The 17,352-nt window shown below is 40.5% G+C and overlaps 1 protein-coding gene across 9 annotated transcripts in view; it reads left to right on the top strand.

Annotated features, from left to right (window-relative positions):
* TTC3 (tetratricopeptide repeat domain 3) overlaps nucleotides 1–17,352 on the top strand; it is a 124,708-nt gene that overhangs the window by 89,291 nt on the left and 18,065 nt on the right. For all 9 annotated transcript variants that reach the window (XM_061167333.1, XM_061167332.1, XM_061167334.1 and 6 more), the window contains 5 exons: nucleotides 347–511; nucleotides 3,627–4,674; nucleotides 5,607–5,672; nucleotides 6,901–7,050; nucleotides 15,861–16,000. In XM_061167333.1, the coding sequence (XP_061023316.1) occupies nucleotides 347–511; nucleotides 3,627–4,674; nucleotides 5,607–5,672; nucleotides 6,901–7,050; nucleotides 15,861–16,000 (1,569 nt within the window). The remainder of the gene's footprint in view (nucleotides 1–346; nucleotides 512–3,626; nucleotides 4,675–5,606; nucleotides 5,673–6,900; nucleotides 7,051–15,860; nucleotides 16,001–17,352) is intronic.

Below are 17,352 nucleotides of genomic sequence, written 5' to 3'. Positions count from 1 at the left end.
TCACCGGTCTCAATCTCACTTTAACTTAAATTGATCACCATTGTGATAAAACCTTTCATTTTGCTTTTTAACACGTTATAATTAATACAACATTGATTTTTTTTTTCTAAACCAGAAGACTTTAAAGAAATTACTCTTGATAATTATTAATAAAAGAACTTAGTACTCAGGTCTCTGTTGACTAAAGTTGTGGAAAGTTAACTTTTCTGCATTAAATTCTCTGGTAGTATGTTTTTGCATCCAAAAGTTGAATAATACATTATCTTTATTCCAATTTAAATGTTTTTCTGGGTCACGTAGAAGTTTATTATTCACGAGAAAATCATTTGTGTTTTTGTTTTATCAGCAAACGCAGTTTAAATTCTGCGGGCCCCTTTGTAGTGCCCGATCACCTTCGGCAGGATGTAGAAGAATTTGAAGCTCTGTATGAACAGCACAGTAATGAGTATATTGTCCGGAATAAGAAGCTGTGGGACATAAACCCAAAACAAAAATGTTCAACTCTGTACGAGTAAGTGTCTTAACGTTCCTACAACTGTTACGTTGAGGCTGCCAGTAAAAGATCTTAAGTTGTTTTAAATTTGTGTCCCTTTCTATTTATTAAAAGAATCTGTGTTTGGCTCACAAACTCTGGGGAAGAAAAGTATTTGTATGGCTTTGGTCATGTATTACACAAAGTTAATCGGAAATTTTAATTTTAAAAATTAAAAATTTTTTTAGAACCCTAATGTTTATTAGTAGTTGTCAGTTTGAGCTGCTAATGTAGATTCTTTGTATTTCCAAAACTGTCCTAGGATAGGCATGATAAATGAAGCTTCTAGCCATAATCTTTTATCATAAATTCTACAGTATATATTTGACAAGGAATGGTATGATTATTTGCTTTCATTGTCTTTCCATTGATATGATGTTGTAGTTTGGTGTCTCCTAAGCCTGGTGACACTTAATGTGACTTGGTGAAGTATTACCCTTCACTGGGAAGGGATACCAGGATCTGGTGACTACTGCTGAGAGAGCTGTCCAGCTGGGGTGGTAGTACAGATACAGAACCCTGTATCTCTGTGTTCTACTGAAAACCTGACCTCCCGACATTCATCTAGGAAAAGAGAAATAGACTTTTCCTTCTAAGAAAGTTTGGGCTGAATTACTTTTGGTTTGAAAATGTGAATGTGAAATTAACACCAGGAAACTTCCCTAGTGGTTCAGTAAAGTTAGGACTCTGCAGGGGCACAGGTGTGATCCTTGGTCAGGGACCTAAGATCCCACATGCTGTGTGGCCAAAAAAAACAAAGAAAGAAATTTAAAAAAAGAAGAAGAAGAAAAAAATTAACACTAAAGTCAAGTCTGAGGCGGGTGGATAGAGTAATAGAGTTCAGGAAAATCTAAAAAGCATTTGCCCTTTTTTTTTTTTTTTAAAGCTTGGGATTAATAAGTAGTACATGATGCTTTCTTTAGGAAAAGATGATGAGGGGCCGAGATCTGCAATAGAAAATTAATTTATAAGTGAATTCCTGGAAAACCCATCACTCATCTGTAATTTGGTTATTTTTTCTATTTTTCTCGGTTGCATTATTCCTCTTCAATTTATTTATATGCTCTTGGATCCCTCTTCATAGTTTTTCTTCAGAGTTGAAGTGCTGAACAAATCATATTCCCAGAGAACTGGATGACAACCTGGAATCAGCTGTAAAACTATACTGTTATTGTTGTTCAGTCACTCAGTTGTGTCCGACCTTTTGCGACCCCATGGACTATAGCCCGCCAGGCTCATCTGTCCCTGGGGTTCTCCAGGCAAGAGTACTGGAGTGGGTAGCCATTTCCTTCTCCAGGAGACCATACTAATATTTCTTAAAACATGCTAGACTTTGCTTCAAGCATCTAAACTGAAGCTAAACTGTAGTTTTCAGGAGTTTGCTTCTTGAAGACTACAGTACCTTTTTAAGTGGGAAGAAATTAAGTAACTTTATGAGAAAAAAAGAGGTTGTTTGTTTGTGTATTTTGAAATGGAGTTTATATCTTACAATAGGAGAAAGTCGGGAAGTTACAGGAAGTCACACCTCAGAACTTAATTCTTTCTTTGAATTTTCAAAAATAAACATTAATGATGATTGGCTTAAAGATGATATTTTAATTGGCCAATGGGTAAAAGAAAAATGAAACTAAACTTTTGTATCTGAAAAGAATGTAGAGTAGAAAGCGTAATATATATGGTGTTAAGAATATTGTGATAACTGCTTTCTTTCTTGACTTAAATATTTCACTTTAGGGAATTGGACTGATATGTTTTCAGTGACCCCCTTCCTTCTAATGTTTTATAATACAGATAGTTGAAGTATATGGTATTCTGCATTCAGACAGTATATGGTATTATATACTGTTATAGTATATGGTATTATACGTTGCAGATAGTGTATCTGCAATGCAGGTAGTATATGGTGTTCTGTATTTAGTTTTTCTTAACAGTTCTTTAGTAGTGTTAATTAGTCAAGATTTACTAACCAGTTAAGGTGGAAGGTTTCAAAAAGAAAGTAGAAGATGTGATCCCAGCATGTAGCTTACAGATAGCAGGAGAGTGAAATTGATCACAGGTTGAATCACAGTGTGTTGCAAATAAAAATAACTTTGTGAAATAAGAATCATGTTTTTTCTCCCCGTCAGTTTTTGCCTACCAGAAAGAACATGTGGTTCTTGCTTACTTGTCATGCTTTCTTCCAAGAAAGAGGAAATTGGATCCTGATCTTTAATTTACTTCTTTTAAAAAAGAGAAAGGAATCAGGAGCGTGTAGAAAATAGTGGTTTTTCAGAGGGGCACACCTACAGCACTAGGATGGGAATGCTTTCTGAAGTATTTTTCCCATTTCTACCCCTTGGCCCCGTGCTGACAGTGACATGCACAGGCACTATGGCAGTCCATCAAGGATCGTTTAAGACACATCATTCAATTATGAAAATATGTATACACATATTTGCAAATCATATATCTGATAAGGAGCTAATACCCAAAATGTGTGAAGAACTGAGGCAACTCAGTAGCAAAAAAAAAAGTTCAGTTTAGAAGTGGACAGAAGATTCAAATAAACATTTTCCCAAAGAAGACATATAGATGGCCAGCAGATACATGAAAACATATTACAGAGACTTCCCTGGCAGTCCAGTGATTCTCTGCACTTCTATTGCAGGAGGCGTGGGTTTGATCCCTGGTCAGGGAGCTAGATCCACATGCTACAAATAAAGATCTCACTTGCCGCAACTAAGACTGAGGGTAGCCAAATAAATAAATATTTTTTTTAAAATCCAAAAGCAAGTATTAAAAAAATATATGTATGTATTTTGAGTAATTATTTAATCACAGCTTATAAAAAATAACTTTTTAGTCTTTTTTTCTCTACAAAAAATATCTTTTAAAGGATTATTTTCTGAGGAGTAAACTTAACTTTTGTTTGTAGTATCATTGATTACAGGTAGCCTTTCTCAGATTTAATGTGAGTATAATATGTTTGTTGAGGAGGTGTTCAGGTCAGTTAGAAATAGTATTTTGCTTTGGGGAAATTTTTGAGAAATATTTTTTTCAGAAAACCATGTGTAAGTGCTTCCTTATAATAACATGTGTAAATTTTTTTGCCTAGCTATTTCTCTCAGTTGTTGGAGGAACACGGTCCCTTGGACATGAATAACAAGATGTTTTCTGAAGAGTATGAGTTCTTCCCAGAAGAAACACGACAGATACTAGAAAAAGCAGGAGGTTTGAAAGCGTTTCTCCTGGGGTGTCCTCGTTTTGTTGTGATTGACAACTGTATTGCGTTGAAAAAAGTCGCGTTACGGCTCAAGAAAAAGAGAAAGAAGAAAAACATTAAGACAAAAGTAGAAGAAATTTCAAAAACAGGAGAGTATTTACGAGTTAAACTACCACTGAATCCAACTGCTAGGGAATTTAAACCAGATGTAATGTCTAAACCAGTGTCTGAGGTACCTTCAGCACCAGCTTCTGAGGATGTGAGGCCTCAGCCTGCAGCTGCCAGTTCTCCCCAGTCAGCTCGTGACACTGGGAAGCCAAAACCAGTTTCCGATAATTCTTCCAGATCAGTTTCTGAGGATGAGAAGCCCAAAGGGGTGTCTTCTGATTCTCCCAGGCCAGTTTCTGAGGAGACTGGTCACAAGCCAGTCTCCTCTAATTCTCCCAAACCAGTTCCTGAGGAAGTGAAAGCAACCTATTGGCCTCGACCCCAGCTGGTCACAGGATACTGTACATACCTTCCCTTTCGGGGGTTTGACATCACCCAGACACCACCAGCCTTCATCAGCGTGTTACCGACTTTGCCCCAGTATAGCATTTACACCCCTTTGGCCAGCGTTCCTGCTGAGTATCACCTGCAGAGACCAATACCCGTGGTGCCGTCTTTTGTAGCAAGTGACATAACGGAGCTGCACTTTGAGTCTCATCATTTCAATGCTGAGAATGCCCCTGGTAGCCAGATGGCCTCCGAAACACAGATCCTTGAGGACTCTTTGGAAACACCGGTGAAGTCAGAGTACAGCTCGGATAGTGCTGATACAGCCCAGAGTGGGGCTAGCAGAAACGATGACTGCTGTGGAGATTCTGCCACATGGGAAGTAAATCCGGAAAGCACCGATGAAGTAACACATATTCCATGTACACAAGTGGTTGCTGTACAGGTAAGACCACAGTGAGAAAGTCGTCTTAATATCAAAGTTAAGTTTTCCTCTTCATTTTTCATTGCCCTTATATTTACTAAAATCCTGTAAAATAATGGACTTTATGAACCCTTTTTTAGGGCATGACAGGTAATGCCAGAAGGAATTTTGGAGTGTAGTAAGTAATACCCTCCGTCCTATCCAAGTTTTGCCCCAGTTGGGACATAAAGCAGTAGAATCAGCAGATGGAGCCAAAGCACCGCCTTGATAATTAATAAAAGTGCAGTAGGATGATGTGGTTCTTTTCTCTAGAGGGTGTCTGTCCCAAGACTGAAGCCCATGACTTAGCAGCTTCCCCCATCGTTCACAGCAGTGCTGGACTAGAAGGCCTTTCAACTTGGGTGCTTGCCCCCAAGACAGTGCAAGGAAGAGGAACAGGAAAAATGTGCTCTCTGCACGGGCAGCTCCCAAGAGAAGGAGAAAAAAGAAAAGAAAGAGTCAGGGCTGCACATGCCCAGTTTCTCCTGGCAAACCAGCGGGGGAGTGAGGGAGATACAGGGCACAACCAGATGGAGAGAAACAAGGGATATGAATAAATGTTCCTTCCTAACAGTCTCAAGAATAAGGTTTCTCTGTAGTTAACCTTAATAAGACATGAATGCATGAAGCCCTTATTGGTTATCCTCCTACTCATTAAGTTTTTTAAAAGCTTGCTAGAAGGCTTTGAAAAATTATGTTGAGTAATGAACCAAAATCATTTTCACTTTTACCAATTCCAAACGATACTCTTTGCTGTTACAAACATTTGTAGAAAGCATAGAATGTTATCTAAACTGACAAAAAAATAAAACCCTTGAAAAAATTATGGACATGTTTCAAAATGTTATCAAATGATGGATTTATTTTACTAGAGCCTTTGAGACAGATTGAATGTGCTTGTTTTGCCCCTGAAGGTGTCTTGGAATATGACACATCAAGAAGTCAATACTGAACCATATGGTCCTTTTGAGTCACAACAGGTGAGTCAGGGCTGTATTAAACTGTTAGAAGGTTTAATTTTCATTACTTTAACTAAATGGGAATAATGAACTTAGAACTATTTTGAAACGAGTTATTCCTTATAAAACATCATAGAATAAGCCTTGTTGTTGAGTCACCAAGTCGTGTCTGACTCTCGTGTAACCCCATGGCTCCTCTCTCCATGGGATTTCTCAGGCAAGCGTACTGGAGTGCCATTTCCTACTCCATGGGATCTTCCCAACTCAGGGATTGAACATGCGTCTCCTGCATTGGCAGGCAGATTCTTACTGCTGATTATTTAAACATGGACTGTATTCATAGGGCCGAACTTTCTGGACGATGAAAACAGCAGACTGGTGTGTGTGGTCAGCTTGGCCATAGTTCACAGTTTTCTGACAATGAATAGAATTTCAGAACCTCAATTCCCTGCCTTTGTACACTTGGGAAATGCTAACATGCTGTAAGAGGTGCAGGGGATGGGAAAGGGGGGCCAGGTGTGTGCACCTGGCTTAGATTCCCAAGCCTGGCTGCCGGAGCCCTTGTAGCTGGGCAGAGCAGTTGGCTGCAGCTGAGAGGAGCTGCCAGCATCTGACAGGTGCTTCATTCACAACAACTGTGTGACTGCTGCCCATGTCAGCAGGATGAAAGGCTTACAAATACATAAATGCTGCTCGTTGCTTGCCAGCATTTCACAGTACAGTATGACTTCTGTTTGCTTTTTTTAAAGCTGTCCAGGAGACAGTTACATAACTGAAAATAATTTCTTGATAATAATTTAAGTCATCTTTTAAAAATAATCAGCAACCGTCTATTTGAAATGCTATAAAAGTAGGGCCAAAACTAATATGTCCTATTCATATCTAATGCATGCATAATATTTGCGGTTCTTAGGGCCAGTAGATAGTTCTTGATGTTAATTGTGGAAGATGACAGTCATATCAGACTATTTAATACTGAACCCTTCTAAAACAAATATTCAGAGCTAATTATGGTGCATATTGGAAAGTTTCCTTATGAATTCCAGTAATATGAATAACTTTTTAAAAAAAGAGCTGACTTTGCTAAACAATGTAAGGGGTTTTAAATTCTTGAATTATTGTGACATTTTCCTTGTAAATTTTCATCTGCCTTATATCCTCTTGTTTATCTGAAGAGACATTTCAGAACAAGATCAGAAATAGACTTTTAAAACTACTTTTGATAGGTAATTTTGTATCATATTTGTAGGGGGGTATTTCACAGATTGAAAAGGAGTACCGGGTTTTACAAGAGCAACTTAAGGGAGCATGTGAAAATTATGAACAGAACAATGTCAAGGGCTCAGAAGAAACCAAGGACTTGGAAGAAAAGTTGAAAAGGAACATCGAAGAAAATAAGGTAATCCTGTCTGAAACCTCTTTTTAATAGCACATGGTATCATTCAGAGAATTGTGCTTGTGTAGCCTCAGTTAGCTGAGCTACTGCATTGTTGGTTAAACAAAGGATTCTTTCTCACTGTTGCCTATTTCACATTTTTTTATGACGTTAGAGTGACAGTGTTTTTATTTGCAGTGTTTTACAACCTCTACAAGTTGTCATGTAAGAAAAGGGCTGTGATTCTGAATTTTCATTTATCTATAACTTGGTTTCCTTGATTAAAACTATTGCCTGGTAAGTTCCAAGTTAAATTCTTTATAGTGAGAGTAGTCATGTAGCACTAGAGGTTCCACATGTGAGGCCTGGAGACAGACTGACTGGGCTCAGATCCAGGCTTAGTTCTACACTAGTTCTGTTCCTGGGCAGACTGGTGTGTGTGGTGTTTGTTTAACATCTCTGCCTTGGTTCTGTAGTTTGGGTAATAATTGCTCCCATTTTATAGGGTTAGATTCTTACTCTTTTTTAATGTTCAGACTTATTTTATTTACTTTTGGCCACACTAGGTCTTCCTTGCCGCACGTGGGCTCGCTCTGGATGTGGAGAGCAGGGGCCCCTCTGTGCTGTGGCGTGCTGGCTTCTCGCTGTGTGGCCTCTCGCTGCAGCGCACTGGCTCTAGGCGTAGGCGTTGTGGTGCACCAGCTTAGTCGCTCTGCGGCACGTGGAATCGTCCTGGACCAGAAACTGAACCCACGTCCCCTGCATTAGCAGGTGGATTCTCATCCACTGTACCACCAGGGAAGTCCTCATTGTGGTTTTGATTTGCGTTTCTCTCATGAAGAGTAATATTGAGCATCTTTTTATGTGCCTGTTGGCCATCCTAATGTTTTCTTTGGAAAAATGTCTATTCAGATCTTCTGCCTATTGTTTAATTAGGTTGTAAAAACTGAAGTCTTTGTACAGAGGTAAAAACGGTCTGTTAGTCCGTTTAAGAAAGGAAGAATTTGTGCCAGAAGTCTGAGTCATTAACTGAGGTCACATTTAAATAGAACAAAATTAGCTGTGGGACCTTAATCAATAATAAACATTTGTTGAGTATACCCAGAAGAAAAGGGTTGGTTTGTAGAGGTGACTGTTATAACACTCCTTAGTCCATGTTTTCACTTGGGATGAAACTGGGGAGATTTGAAAAATTAGAAGGAACCAGCCTTTCTGCTCAGTTGCCCAGTTGAATGAAATCTTCCTGATTAAGAAGAGGGGAAAATGGACAAAAATAAACCCTTTCACAGAGACTCATAGAACACTAATTTGGATAAGCTACTTGGGGGGCTTAACAAAACAAAACATTTTTGTGAACTTCGTATTGTGTCAGGAAAATTCAGTTTTAATAAACCTGTATGAGAATGCCTGTGTCCACCCAGTTAAGTGATGCAGACAGATGCAGACACAACCACTTGATTTGAGGTGATCATCTGGTGAGTGAGGGCTTCCCTGATAGCTCACTTGGTAAAGAATCTGCCTGCAATGCAGGAGACCCTGGGTCGGGAAGATCCGCTGGAGAAGGGATAGGCTACCCACTCCAGTATTCTTGGACTTCCCTTGTGGCTCAACTGCCAGGGCAGGGAGACCTGGGTTCAGTCCCTGAGTTGGGAAGATCCCCTGGAGACGGGAAAGGCTACCCACTCCAGTATTTTGGCCTGGAGAATTCCACGGACTATAGAGTCCATGGGGTTGCAAAGAGATGGACACGACTGAGTGACTTTCACTTTCACATTTCACTTTCTGGTGAGTGAGGCTCCTTTCTTTCTGGTAGAGGCTTGTCCAGCTTTATAAGCTCCTGGTTTGACTGCACTGTGTTTGTGCAGTTCATCAAGACCGCTTTGTACATGGGACCAAGAAATGTACAGTAAATGAGCACCCAGGGAGGAGGGCTGTGAGCGAGCAGCGACTTTGACCAGTGGGCTTGGGCTCTTACCCTGCTTCTTAACTTTGCTGAGACTCTGGACCTAGTTCCATGGGATTGTGCTTAAGAGTAGTCAGTCCATTTTTTAAGAAGGGCCATTATTTTGTCCCTCAAATTGCAGACCTGTTAGGTTATTGGACTTTCCATGCAAAATGTGTACCTGTTTGCTTTCAGGATAAATTGTTCACCTGAGTTCCTTAGGTATATATTATACAACCTAAGGAACAGGGAGGCCTGGGTGCTGCAGTCCATGGGGTCGCAAAGAGTCAGATACGACTGAATGACTAAAATGAACTGAACTTAGAACTGATAGGTCATAACTGGTTGCCGTATTGCTCAGGGGCGTATGTTCTCTCTCTCTTAAAAATTCTTTATTTATTTATTTTTACTATACTGGGTCTTCATTGCTGCACGGGCTTTCTTTAGTTCCAGCAAACGGGGACTACTTTCTAGTTGTGGTACGTGGGCTTCTCATCATAGTGGCTTCTCTTGTTGCGGAGCAAGGGCTCCAGTAGTTGTGGTTCCTGAGCACCAGAGCACAGGCTCATTATTTGTGGCACACAGACCTAGTTGCCTCAAGGTATGTCAGGTCTTCCTGGACCAGGGGTCAAACCAGTGTCCCCTGCATTGCAAGGCGATTCTTAACCACTGGACCACCAGAGAAGCCATCTTTTTTGTTTTATTAAGGTAAAGTTCACATTTAACCTTTATATAAAGTATACAGTTCAGTTGTTTTCAATATATTCACCATGTCATATAATCACCACCACCATCTAATGCCAGAGTTGTTTTCATCAGTCCAAAAAGAAGCTGTATTCCCATTAGGCAGTCACTCCCCATCTTTTGAAGGTCATATGTTCTTAAGGTGCTTTAATGAGATTTGCTTATAGCTAAGATGGGTATTTAGTTAGCATTGACTCTTAAAACAGTCAAAATAATTTTGGCCCAGACGAATTGATGGAGTAGAATCTGAAACTTTGTGCTGTTTGAACAGAATCTTGGGTTCCTGCCTACCAAAACTTCCTCAGCCCACATTTGCAGAGAGGTGTGGTCCTATTCAGTCACAGTCCTTGCCAAGTTCAGCTTTTTTCTAATCTAACATTTATGGAGCTCGGGTTATGTGCTGTACTCAGTCATAAAGGTTTTAGCTATATTATTTTATTAAATCTGAAAGCACTTTAGTGCACTAGTGTTCCGGTATGTAGCATTGTCTCCATTTTGCTGATGAGGAAGTGGGGGCTGGACTCACTAAGGTGTCTTGCTCCAAGTTGCACCAGCAGTAAGCAGAACAGGTGGTGAATGTCAGGCTCCAGATCCATTAAGAGAAGGTCTGTTCCACAACCAGTTGAGAAACATTTCCCAGCACTTCGTGAGCAGTGTATCAGTTAACTGATGCCATAGTAATGCTAAGTAAAAACCTCAGTGACATATAACAATAAATATCACATGTGCGTCTGCAGGTTAGCCAATCCTGATTGAGCTTGGCTGGACGGCCTCACCTTTGGATCAGCTAGGGCTCTGCTGTTCTTGGCTGTGCTTGCTCACATATTGGGGTCATCTGGCTATAGACCGATCTACAGTGGCCTCAGCAGGGGCAGCTCCATCTGTCCCGTGTGTCTTTCATCTTCCAGCGTGAGTTCAAGGGCAAGGAAGAACCAGCCCTGCTGATAACCCACCAGACAAAGCAAGTCCCATAGCCAGCCGAGGTTCAAGGGGTGGGGAAAGGCTCGCCTCCTGAGTGGAGGGAACTCCAGGGTCCCCCGACAGAGGCTGTAGATGTGGGGAGGGTGCAGGATGGGCTGTGTGTGCCATCCCTCTGCCACAGCAGGTCAGTGCCGGTAATGCGTGAAAACTCAGCAGTCACCTCGGGCTTGAAACCTCCCTGTGGTTGGTGCCTGCTCCATCTCCAGCCTTCTTCTCTGCTGGCTCTCTGCATCGTCCTCTACCCTTAAAGGGTAGTGGAGCTTGTGGTGTGGTTTCTTCACTTCTAAACCTCTTCCCAGCACTGGTCCTTCTGCCTCAAGGGCCTTCTCCATCCCTGTGCCTGGCTCACCCCTTATCTTTGGGCCCAACTCAGGCATCACTTTGTGGAGGAAGCAGTCACTGACAGAACCTCAGCCTTGGTTAGAGGCGTTTGTTAATGCAGTAGTGATAATGACCACCTCACTGTATTAGACCGTAATTATCATTTTGTTAACATCATTATTGAGATGTAGTTCACATGCCATAAAATTCACCTGTTTATACTATGTAGTCAGTGTGTCCAGTATAAGCACAGAGTTGTGTAGCCATCTCTGTAATCCACATTTAGAACGTTTTTATCACCCCAAAATAAGTCTAATCACTGCCAGTCACTCCCTGTTCTCCTCCCTCCCTCAGCCCTTGGCAACCACTAATTGACTCTGTGGATTTGCCTATTCTGGGTGTTTTATATAAATGGCATATTATACATGGTCTTTTGTGAGCACCTTCTTTCACTTAGCTTAACGTTTTCAAGGTCTACCCAAGTACAATGGTCCATGTAACATGGATCAGTGCTTCATTCCTTTTTACTGCTGAATAATATTCCATCATATGCTGTATCACATTTTATTAACCCATTCATCTGTAAATGAACATTTGAATTCTTTTCATTTTTTGGCTGTTACAAATAACATGAATATCTTGAGTACAAGTTTTTGTGTGGACACATGTTTTCATTTCTTTTGGATGTATACCTAGGAGTGGAAATGCTAGGTAATCTGTTAACTCCATATTTAAGAGTTTGAGAAACTACCAGACTATTCTAAAACAGCTGCACCATTTTATATTCCCACCAGGTGTGTGAGGGATCCAATCTTTCTCTGTTCTCATTAACACTTTCTATCATCCATCTTTTTTATTTTAGCTCGTCTAATGGGTGTAAAGTGGTTTCTCATTGTAGTTTTGATTTGTGTTTCCCCAAAGGCTAATGGTTTTGAGCATCTTATATGTGTTTTATGTCTCTTTTTATATATTTGGAAAGTGCGAGAAATGTGTTTTAATCCTTTGCCCACTTATTAATTGGATTTTTTGTTTTTTTATATTGAATTAAGAGTCTATATATACACACACACACTTATATATATATGTATTCTAGGTACAAATTTCTTATATATGATTTAGAAATATTTTCTCTCATCTTTCCATATTTGCAGATTTATTTCTCCTGTGCCCCATTCTGTGCACTGTCTTTTCACTTTCTTGATGTCACCATTTGCAACACACAAGTTCTAAGTTTTCACTGTAGTTCGAGTTTCTCTCATTTTTCTTTTGTTTCTTATCCTTTTGATGTCATAGCTGTCAAACCCAAGGTCAGCAATATTTACTCCTATGAGCTATAGAGTTTTATAGTTTTAGCTCCTCCACTTAGGCCTCTGATCCACTTTGAGTTAATTTTTTGTGTATGGTATAGTAATTATCTTTTATGCATATTTCCCCCACCGATCTATGATCCCCCTGAGACTGAGGACTGTTTCTTGGCCATCCTTGGATCTGAGTGTGCAGACTAGGAGCTCTGCCAGTGCTCCCCAACAGTGTGTACTTGGGCCCCTAAAGAACTGAGTTTAGTGAATTGTGTCTCCATATTTCAGCAGCCTAGGGAAAGGTCGTCAGGCCTGTATGTTCTGTGATGACTGTTGCTTTATTTACTGCTAGTATGTAGTGGAGGGTAGCACTCATTCTTTCATTTGACAGATGTTTATATTGGATGCTCCTTAAGTGCCAGGCTCTGTGCTGATCTCCCAGGACTTTTATGTCGCACCCTCTTCATGAGGCCAGGTAGGCATGGTGGTCACCTCCGTCACAGTAGTGACTCAGCAAATTCAAGATCAGCAAGATTGCAGCAAGGAAAGTGTGAGTTGAACTGTCCCCAGGCTGGAGGAAATGTCACCGAACTGTTGAACCTCTTTTGCCTAAGGACAGTTGGCCTGCACATCTCAAGGCCGCTGAAGTCCAACCTACTCCTGAGGCAGGACTTGAAATTCATGAAGGACCTGGGCTGGTCAGAGGTACATTTGCGATGTTGAATCTACCTGCCAGGAACATCCAAAACCCTAAAGTGTCTAAAGCTGATGAGGGTGGAATGTTCTAAGTTGGTTCCCGTTTTGACTAGAAGCTGTTATTTCCCAGGGAATCTGTGTAGCTTGGCTCCAGGGTACCCTGTCCTCTCTGAAGGAGGAGACCCTGAGTTTCTGTAGCTGAACCCTTGTCCTCAGTGACCTGGCCACATTCTAAGCCTAAGCAGGAAGGTCAGATTATAGGGAACCTGGTCAGAGGTGGGACATGAAAGGCTCCCTAAAGCAAAAATGAAATTGAGATACCATTAAGCAATCGTTGATACTAGTAGAATTTCAAACTAGAAAATATTAAAGTTTAAACTTCTTTTTTGTTTCTTGTAAATATTGTTCCATTCTGACTCACACAGTAATTGTTAGAAATAGTAGTCCAGAGTATATTTTATTTATAAATGACTGGCATTTACAGGCATGTGTACAGCCTGTCTGCTAACATTGAAGAGATGACCCTTCGAAAAACTGGCATAAAACTTATAGAGAATTCGTAGGTTCAGAAGAAGTTTCAAAAGGCAGCCCTTACTTAAGGTAGCTGACAGAGAAGGCTATGTCTCAGGTGATGGTGTACCTAGCCACCCAGAGCCTCAAGATACAGCGTTTCATTTCACTTTGTCACATGGCCTGAAATTCTAACAAGTATCTCAGCCCCATGGCCTTTATCACCAAGCAGAGATAAGACATTTATATTTTAAAAAGCAAACAAGTATTGGGCTTGCCAAATAAAACATGCACGCCGACCCCGTGTAGATTAGAGAATCACTTAAGCTAAAGAGTGAAGTGTGACTACTTCCAGGCGAGTCGAAGTGGGTCTTTGTAGCACATTGCTGCCATCAGGCGCACTCAGGGTGAGAGATTGAAAAGGAAGGAGAGGAGAGACGTGGAAGTGTGCCTGGGTGTCTGGCAGGCCCTCGACTGGGGGGTGCTTAAGTCAGGAGTCCAAACTCGAGGGTGGTGAGGAAGGAAGGGCCCCTGGTGGGTAGAACTGAGTGCCAGAAGGAAGGCGGGAGGCTGTGAAGGTGGACATGAATCTCTCCAAACCTGTCTCAGAGGGTAGCCTTCGCTTTCCTCTTTGTCTCTCCAGCATCGCGTGCTCTGCCTCAGCACCCCGGTGGAGATTTATTTCTTCCTCAGTTTAATAGACTCATGGTCTGGGAATGTGCCCTCTTTAACACTGTAGACCTCATTTTGTTCGGCTTACAAATGGAACTGAGAGCTTCTTGGAAGAGAAATGTTGGCTGTTTAACTGATGTTTCTATTATAACTTTCTATGGGGAAAGTGCATTCCAAGTTACAGCCAATGAACTGGTGAATGGACTTTGAAATTGTAGTATGTTAATAGGTGGGAGTTTCCCGTGTTGGGAAAGGTTGTTTGGGAAGCAAAACACACCTGACTTCGGTGTGCTAACCTGTGCTAGAGGAGCCTGTTGGCAGATGTGTAAATCAACAAGAGTTAGAAATACAAAAAAAAAAGAAATACGTTACTCCTTTCTCTGTGGTTGTGTTGAAAGGTGGTTGTTATTTCAATTTAGTATTTTATTCCTTGGATGTATAGTCTTTGTCAGACACCTATAAACTTCTCTGTCCCATCAAAATGATTGCAGGTTCAGAATTACTGAGTTCTTAATATATATTTTATTGTTTACTCAAATTTATTTAAAAACACATATCTAGGTTGATTTCTCTCCTGTATATCTTCCATAGTCTCCTGTTTTGTTAATAGAATTTTATTTAGTTATTCATCCAGGGTAGAGATTCTGTCACCTTCCGCTTTACATCACATACCCACATGGACACACGGTCTTCTTATCCATCCTAGTCTTCTAAAGTGTTCTTTCTTTCTTTTTATCATCCCTTTAGTTACCTCTGTCATCCTCATTGTCTCTCACCTGGGCTACTGCAGTGAAGAGTTTATCTTCTTCTAATATAGAGTATTTGACATTAAAGGTTATAATTCCTAATGGGCTGTGAAGTCAGTTTAATGATGCTGACTAAAATTGTTATTAATAATAGAATAGAAATATAGGAAAACATCTCAAAAAGTAAGGCAGTGTTTTTAGCTCTCTGTGTGTGTAGATGCATACATGTATGTATATAATGCTGGGGATCATGATTAAAATGTGTCTGCTGTTGTGGATCACAGTAAGAAAGTATCAGAGAAAGTCAAGAAAATGAGAAAGCTGCTGTTCTGGTCTAACCTTCATGTACCCTCTTATCCCTGATCTACCTCTAGGTCTTTCAGTTATTTTTCTGAAATAAGAATCTCATCATCTCTCAACCCTGCTGAAGGCTTCCTGTTGTCTGCAGGATGAGGTCCACACTCCTCAGCGTTGCTCACAAGGCCCGTGATCATTTTACCCCAAGGTGCCCCAGGCGCCTGAGGTCCTAACATCCACCTTGTACTATTCCATACAGATATGCCTTTCTCTTCTAACCTTCTGCCTCTCCATGCCCAGTACTTGGAATTCATTCTCCGTGTGATAGCCCCATCTCTGAAGACAGAGATCAAATGGCACTAGTTTGGAGAGTCCCTTCCCGAGTACCAGAGCATCTGCCATGTCTCTGCCCATCCTCGTTTGAGGGCTGAGGCTGTGTGTTGTGTGACTTCATGTCCCAGGCTCGGCTGGGGTAGCTCATACAGCCAGCTCCTGAGTGTGTGTTCCGAGGAACTGTAGTCATTGGTTAAGCTAGTTCACCACCGCAACACTAGTCTCTCGGGCTCTTTAAAAAGAAAAAAAAGTAAATCTTCCCATTTATTTAGATACTTTCTAAAATGTTTTTAGATCTCAAAGACAGAGCTAGATTGGTTCCTTGAAGATTTGAACAAGGAAATTAAAAAATGGGAACAGGAGAAAAAAGAAATCCAAGAAAGACTAAAGACACTGAAGAAGAAAATGAGAAAGGTGTTAAATGCCAGAGAAATGTAAGTAACACTTAAAAGACAATGATTTTCATTTATTTTTAATTTGGGTATATTTTGGGTTATTTTATCCTTTTTGGTATTCAGTTTCAGACTATCAAATAAAGTGAAAATTTTAGACACTTCTCATTTCATTCTGAAGAACATCCTGTTGAGAATTATCTCACCTACAGCTTTTTCTAAACCTCTCATATTTATACATAAATAAAAGTAGAACTTCTGAACACCACCTCTTTCTCTGAACACTATCTTTGACCCCTTTTCTTTGTAGTAAAATGAGGGGAGTTGTCTAGATCTACAGTTCTTTCTAGCACCAAGATTCTGTGGTGATCATTTTATTTATTACTTCCACCCTGAATCTTTAAATTAGTAAAATTTGGTCCTATAATACAAAGGATTCAGTAATATTAATACATTCAGGCAGTTGTCAGATGGGCTAGGTTTGTTTTAAGATTCTCTGCTATCTATTGCTAACCCTTGTTTCCCTAAATAATCGTATGACTCCTCAGCTTAATTGCTACCTACTGTTGAACAGAATACCTGAAGCTTGTTGGCCTAAATTAATTTTTACTTGATCCGGATCTTGCATTCTGGGCTGTCTTGGCTGGGCCACCCTTCTGCTGGTCTTTTCATTGGTTCCCCCTGTGGCTGCGTTTAGCTGGAAGTTGGCTGAAACATTTTGGCCTCTTTCTCTCTCTGCAGTTTCAGGGCTTCTTCCTCTCCACGGGACTTCTTCATGTGATTTTTATCTCCAGCACAGTAGCCATACCTCCTGTGTGGTGGCTAAGAGCTTCCACGAGTACACAGGTGGAAGCTGCCAGGCCCTCTGAAGCTTTAGGCCTGGAACCTTCAGTATCACTTCTGCCACATTTTGTTGTTTCGGGCAAGTTGCAGGCCTGGTCCAGATTGAAGGGCATGAGTAAGGGGAGGCGTGGTTCTCTGGGGGCTGCACTGCCCACACTCACTGTTCAGGGCATTTATGTTTTGTCCACTTGCTGTGCCCTGTGATCAGATGAATTTCATTATGAGTATTGCTAACCTTACCTTTGGACAGTTTTTAGGTAGTCATGTATAAAGCATGATGAAATGGAAAATACTGCATATGTCATGTAGTTTTGATTTTGCTCAAAGTAGTTTCATTAGAAGAACATATTTATGGAAATGTAAAAAGCTTTTTACCTCTTACTGTTTGAGCAAGTACAGTCTTAATTTTTACTCAAAAATTCTGGAGTATTTATATTTTAATTTTTTCATATGTTGAGTTCAGATATACTATCAAACTAGACAAAGTAAATGAGACTGAGACTGTTGATAAGAAAAATTTTTTCTGTGCTGTCATAAAAATCATTTGTGCT

The sequence above is a fragment of the Dama dama genome, chromosome 19 (genome assembly GCF_033118175.1).
Source record: "Dama dama isolate Ldn47 chromosome 19, ASM3311817v1, whole genome shotgun sequence".
Taxonomy (NCBI): Eukaryota; Metazoa; Chordata; class Mammalia; order Artiodactyla; family Cervidae; genus Dama; species Dama dama.
Note: the sequence above shows the minus strand (reverse complement) of the source record. Positions and strands in the feature narration are given on the sequence as shown.